The sequence below is a fragment of the Cebus imitator genome, unplaced genomic scaffold (assembly GCF_001604975.1).
Source record: "Cebus imitator isolate Cc_AM_T3 unplaced genomic scaffold, Cebus_imitator-1.0 Scaffold82, whole genome shotgun sequence".
NCBI classification, from domain to species: domain Eukaryota; kingdom Metazoa; phylum Chordata; class Mammalia; order Primates; family Cebidae; genus Cebus; species Cebus imitator.
This window is the reverse complement of record NW_016107397.1, coordinates 1406603-1411345: the sequence shown is the minus strand read 5'-3', so window position 1 is coordinate 1411345 and position 4743 is coordinate 1406603. Positions and strand designations below refer to the sequence as shown.

Here is a 4743-nt window from a genome sequence, read left to right as displayed (position 1 = left end):
TACAGGCGTGAGCCACCGCGCCCAAAGTGCTGGGATTACAGGCGTGAGCCACCGCGCCCAAAGTGCTGGGATTACAGGCGTGAGCCACCGCGCCCGGCCCCTTGGTAGTTCTATTTCTGGTTCTTTGAGAAATAAATCTCCAAACTCCTTTCCACAGGAGCTGAACTAACTTACATTCCCACCAACAGTATGTAAGTGTTCATTTCACCACAGCCCTGTCAACATCTAATTATTTTTGGCTTTCTAGTAAAAGCCATTGACTGGTGTGAGAAGGTATCTCATTGTGGTTTTTATTTGCATTTCTCTGATGATTACTGATGTTGAGCACTTTTTCATGTTCATTGGCTGCCTGTATATCTTCTTTTGCAAAGTACCTGTTATATCCTTTGCCCACTTTTTAATAGAGTTGTGTATTACAGTGTATATATCTATATCTACATTTCTATCTCCTAGTACAGGATACAAATATATATCCTGTAAAGGACATATATGTTAAAGGATATAAATATATATCCTAGGAGATATATATATATATACATACACATATATACACACACACACCCTAACACACACACACAGACACACAAACACACATATACATATAACGGGGAATTTATGAAGGAGTATTAACTCGTGATTAACTGTCTGCAAGCTCAGGAGCAAGGAAGCCAGTCCGAATCCCAAAGCCGAAGAACTTGGAGTCCGATGTTTGAGGGCAGGAAGCATCCAGCCAGAGAGAAAGGTGTAGGCTGGGAGGCTCGGCCAGTCTAGTCTCGTGTTTTTCTGCTTGTTTTATATTCTAGCTGCGCTGGCAGCTGATTAGCTGGTGCCCACCCAGACTGAAGGTGGGTCTGCCCTCCCCAGCCCACTGACTCAAATGCTCGTCTCCTTTGGCCACACCCTCACAGACACACCCAGGACCAATACTTTGCATCCTCCAATCCAATCAAGTTGACAATCTTAACTATCATAGGTTGTTTGTGTTTGACTTCTTAAGTTCCTTATAGATTTTGGATATTAGATTTTTGTTAGAGGCATAGTTTGTGAATATTTTCTCCCTTTCTGCAGGCTGTTTACTCTGGTAGCTTCTCTTGCTGTGCAGAAGCGCTTTAGTGTAATTGGGTCCCACTTGTCAGTTTTTGTTTTTGTTGCAATAGCTTTGAAGGACTTAAGGCCAGCGTCAAGAAGGGTATTTCCTAGCTGTTGTAGGATTTCTATAGTTTTGAGGTGTTCCATTTGAGTGTTTAATCTATCTTGAGTTGGTCTTTTTATACGGTGATGGGATCCAGTTTCATTCTTCTGCACATGGATAGTCAGTTATCTTAGTACCATTTATTGACCAACAATTGTGAGTCCTTTCCCCATTCCTATTTTTTTGAGACAGGTTCTTGCTCTGTCTCCCAGGCTGGAGTGCAGTGGCACAACCATGGCTCACTACAGCCTCAACCTCCTGGCTCAGGTGATCCTCCTGCCTCAGCCTCCCTAGTAGCTGGAACTGCAGGTGCCTGCAACCATACTCAACTATTTTTTTTGTATTTTTTTTTTGGTGGTGGGGGGATGGAGACGGGGTCTTGCCATGTTGCCTAGGCCAGTGTCAAACTCCTGGGCTCAGGCAGTCCTCTGCCTGTGCCTTCCAAGGTTCTGGGATTACAGGTGTAAGCCACCATACCCAGCCTCCATTGCTAATTTTTGTCAAGTTTGTTGACGATCAAGTGGTTATAGGTGTGTGGCTTTATTTCTGGGTTATCTATTTTGTTCAATTGGTCTATATGTTTTGAAATTTACATTTTAAACAGGTGAATTTTATGATATACAACATATGGTTTATATAAATAATATGTAAACCATATGTGTACATGTGAGTGGTTAACTGGAGCTGGGAGTTTCTGTAAAACTCAGATTTTTCCATGATGTTGTAATGGATGATGTTGTATATCATATAATACATATATCTCGGAGTTTACAGAAAAGAAGATTAACCTAGGCTAGGCATGGTGGCTCATGCCTGTAATCTCAGCACTTTGGGAGGCTGAGGCAGGCAGATTGCTTGGGCTCAGGAGTTCGAGACCAACCTGGGCAAAAAAGTGACACTACGGTGCTCGCTTCAGCAGCACATATACTAAAATTGGAACGATACAGAGATTAGCATGGCCCCTGCACAAGGATGACACACAAATTCATGAAGCGTTCCATATTTTTTATTAAAAAAAAAAAAAAGTGACACTACGAAAAAAAATACAAAATTAAGCCAGATGTGGTGGTGCACACCTGTAGACCCAGCTACTCTGGAGGCTGCGGCAGGAGGATGGCGTGAGCCCAGGAGGCAGAGGTTGCATTGAGCTGAGACTGCACCACTAGACTCCATCCAGATAGAGTGAGACCCTGTCTCAAAAAAAAAAAAAAAAAACCCACAAAAAAACCAACAACCTGGTGGTAAGCTGCTTTTAAAATTTTAATTGTAACTCATCTCTGTGGTTGTTTCAGCTTCCTAAATAATTGCATTTCAGGTCAGGCACAGTGGCTCACAGCTATAATCCCAGCACTTTGGGAGGCCAAGGAGGATGGATCACCTGAGGTCAGGAGCTCGAGGCCAGCCTGGCCAACATGGTGAACCCCGTCTCTACTAAAAATTAGGAGAATCACTTAAACCAGGGAGGCAGAGGTTGCAGTGAGACGAGATCACACCACTGAATTCCAGCCAGGGGGACAGAGTGAGACTCTATCTCAAAAAAAAAAATTGCATTTTAAAAGAAAGTGGCCATCTAGCCCAGCTCGAGACCAATGGCAGATACACAGGAAACATTCATGTCTTTGGTCTCCACTCTCAGATGTGATGCCTCGAGCAGCCATTCAGTATGGCAGGATGCTGACCCGCCACACCTGCCACCCCGTCTACATCCTGAAAGGAGGCTATGAGCGTTTCTCAGGCATGTACCACTTCCTCCGGACCCAGAAGATCATCTGGATGCCTCAGGTAGGGCAAAATGCTGAGCAGAGGCAGGCCCAGATGGGAAGGATGGGCCTGGAAACTGACTAGCAGGTGACCGAGTAGGAGAAACAGGAGAATGGGGCAGAGGATGTAGAGAAAGTGGATGGGATGGGGGAGACTGGGCTGCAGAAATGAATGTGGGGCTGCCAGGAGTCCAGGTCCAGTTTTTGGTTTTTATTTATTTATTTATTTTGAGACAGAGTCTCACTCTGTTGCCCAGGCTAGAGTACAGTGGCGTAATCTTGGCTCCCCACAACCTCCGCCTCCCGGGTTCATGCAATTCTCCTGCCTCAGCCTCCTGAGTAGCTGGGACTACAGGTGTGCACCCCCATGCCTGGCTATTTTTTGTATTTTTAGTAGAGACAGGGTTTCATCGTGTTACCCAGACTGGTCTTAAACTCCGGACTTTAAGTGATCCACCCACCTTGGCCTCCCAGAGTGCTGCAATTAAGGTGTGAGCTACTGTGCCCGGCCCCAGTTCTTTATGAGGAATTGATCACTGTGCAGTTGAAACAGTGGAGCCTGTTCAGAGGGCAGGCTTCCCCCAGGGAGATCTGGATGGTGAACCGATACCAAGGTCAGATAGTCAGGGGCATGTCGGCTGGAGACCACCTCTTTTTTCTTGGCTGTCTGGTTCCACAAATCCTAACTGGATCCAGAGGATACAAAAATACAGAAATGTGGGAAGGATTGATCAGGCTCATGGCTCACGCCTGTACCCCTAGCACTTTGGGAGGCCAAGGCAAGTGGATTGCTTGAGCTCAGGACTTTTGAGACCAGCCTGAGCAACATGGTGAGACCTCGTCTCTACAAAAAATTTAAAAAATGAAGCTCGGTGTGATGGCTTATACCTATAAACCCATCACTTTGGGAGGCCGAGTTGGTTGGATCATTTGAGCTCAGGAGTTTGAGACTAGACGGAGCAACATGGCAAAACCCTGTCTCTACCAAAAATACAAAAATTCACTGGGTGTGGTGGCCCACTTGTAGTCCCAGCTACTCAGGAGGCTGAGGCAGGAGAATCACTGGAACCCAGAAGGCAGAGGTTGCTGTGAGCCGAGATCTTGCCACTGCTCTCCAGCATGGTTGACAGAGCAAGACCCTGTCTCCAAAAAAAAAGAAAATCAGCCAGGCATGGTGACTCACACCTGTAGTCCTAGCACTCTGGGAGGCCAAGGCAAGAGGATTGCTTGATATCAGGAGTTCAAGACCAGCCTGGGGGATATAGTGGGACCCCATCTCTATTATAATTTTTTTTTTTTATGCAGAGACAGGGTTTCACCATGTTGGTCAGGCTGGTCTCCAACTCCTGACCTCAAGTGATCCACCCACCTTGGCCTTCGAGAGTGCTGGGATTACAGGCGTGAGCCACCTCACTCAGCCTATTATAGATTTTTTATGCAAAAGGAGAATCATATATGAAACCCCTCTGTCCATCGCCTAGCTCCAAACATTATCAACTCCTGGTCAGCTCTGTTATAACAAAACAATTTTGAGATACCAGTTCCTGCTGGTGAGTTGCTGCATCTGTGGGGAAGGCAGTGGTTGGGCAAGGGACACCCCAGACGTCTGGAGCCCAGAGAAGGGACACTTTAGCTTTCCAGAGCCAAAGCTGGAGGAGGAGGAGCTTTGGAGGAAGAGAACTGGGTGGAGCTGTCTAAGGCTGGCACCAGACTGTGATTGGCAGGTAGGGCTCAGTCCCTGGAGGGTACCGTGTACAGATGTCTGGTTGATTGAAGTCTGAACACAATGGA

General features: G+C 46.3%; 1 protein-coding gene and 1 non-coding gene across 20 annotated transcripts in view; both read left to right on the top strand.

Moving 5' to 3' along the window:
- The window catches only part of STYXL1 (serine/threonine/tyrosine interacting like 1), a 59007-nt gene that overhangs the window by 35744 nt on the left and 18520 nt on the right, over positions 1-4743 (top strand). For 11 of the 19 annotated variants that reach the window (XM_017533457.2, XM_017533456.2, XM_017533459.2 and 8 more), the window contains one exon: positions 2829-2974. The exons of 7 other annotated variants lie outside the window; for them this stretch is intronic. In XM_017533457.2, coding sequence (XP_017388946.1) covers positions 2829-2974 — 146 coding nt within the window. Of the gene's footprint in view, positions 1-2419; positions 2576-2828; positions 2975-4743 lie in introns of those variants that run through there. One more of the 19 variants, XM_017533470.2, reaches the window with a different exon arrangement.
- On the top strand, positions 2096-2199 carry LOC119472040. The gene has a single exon (XR_005201136.1). It is a non-coding gene; the product is annotated as a U6 spliceosomal RNA (small nuclear RNA).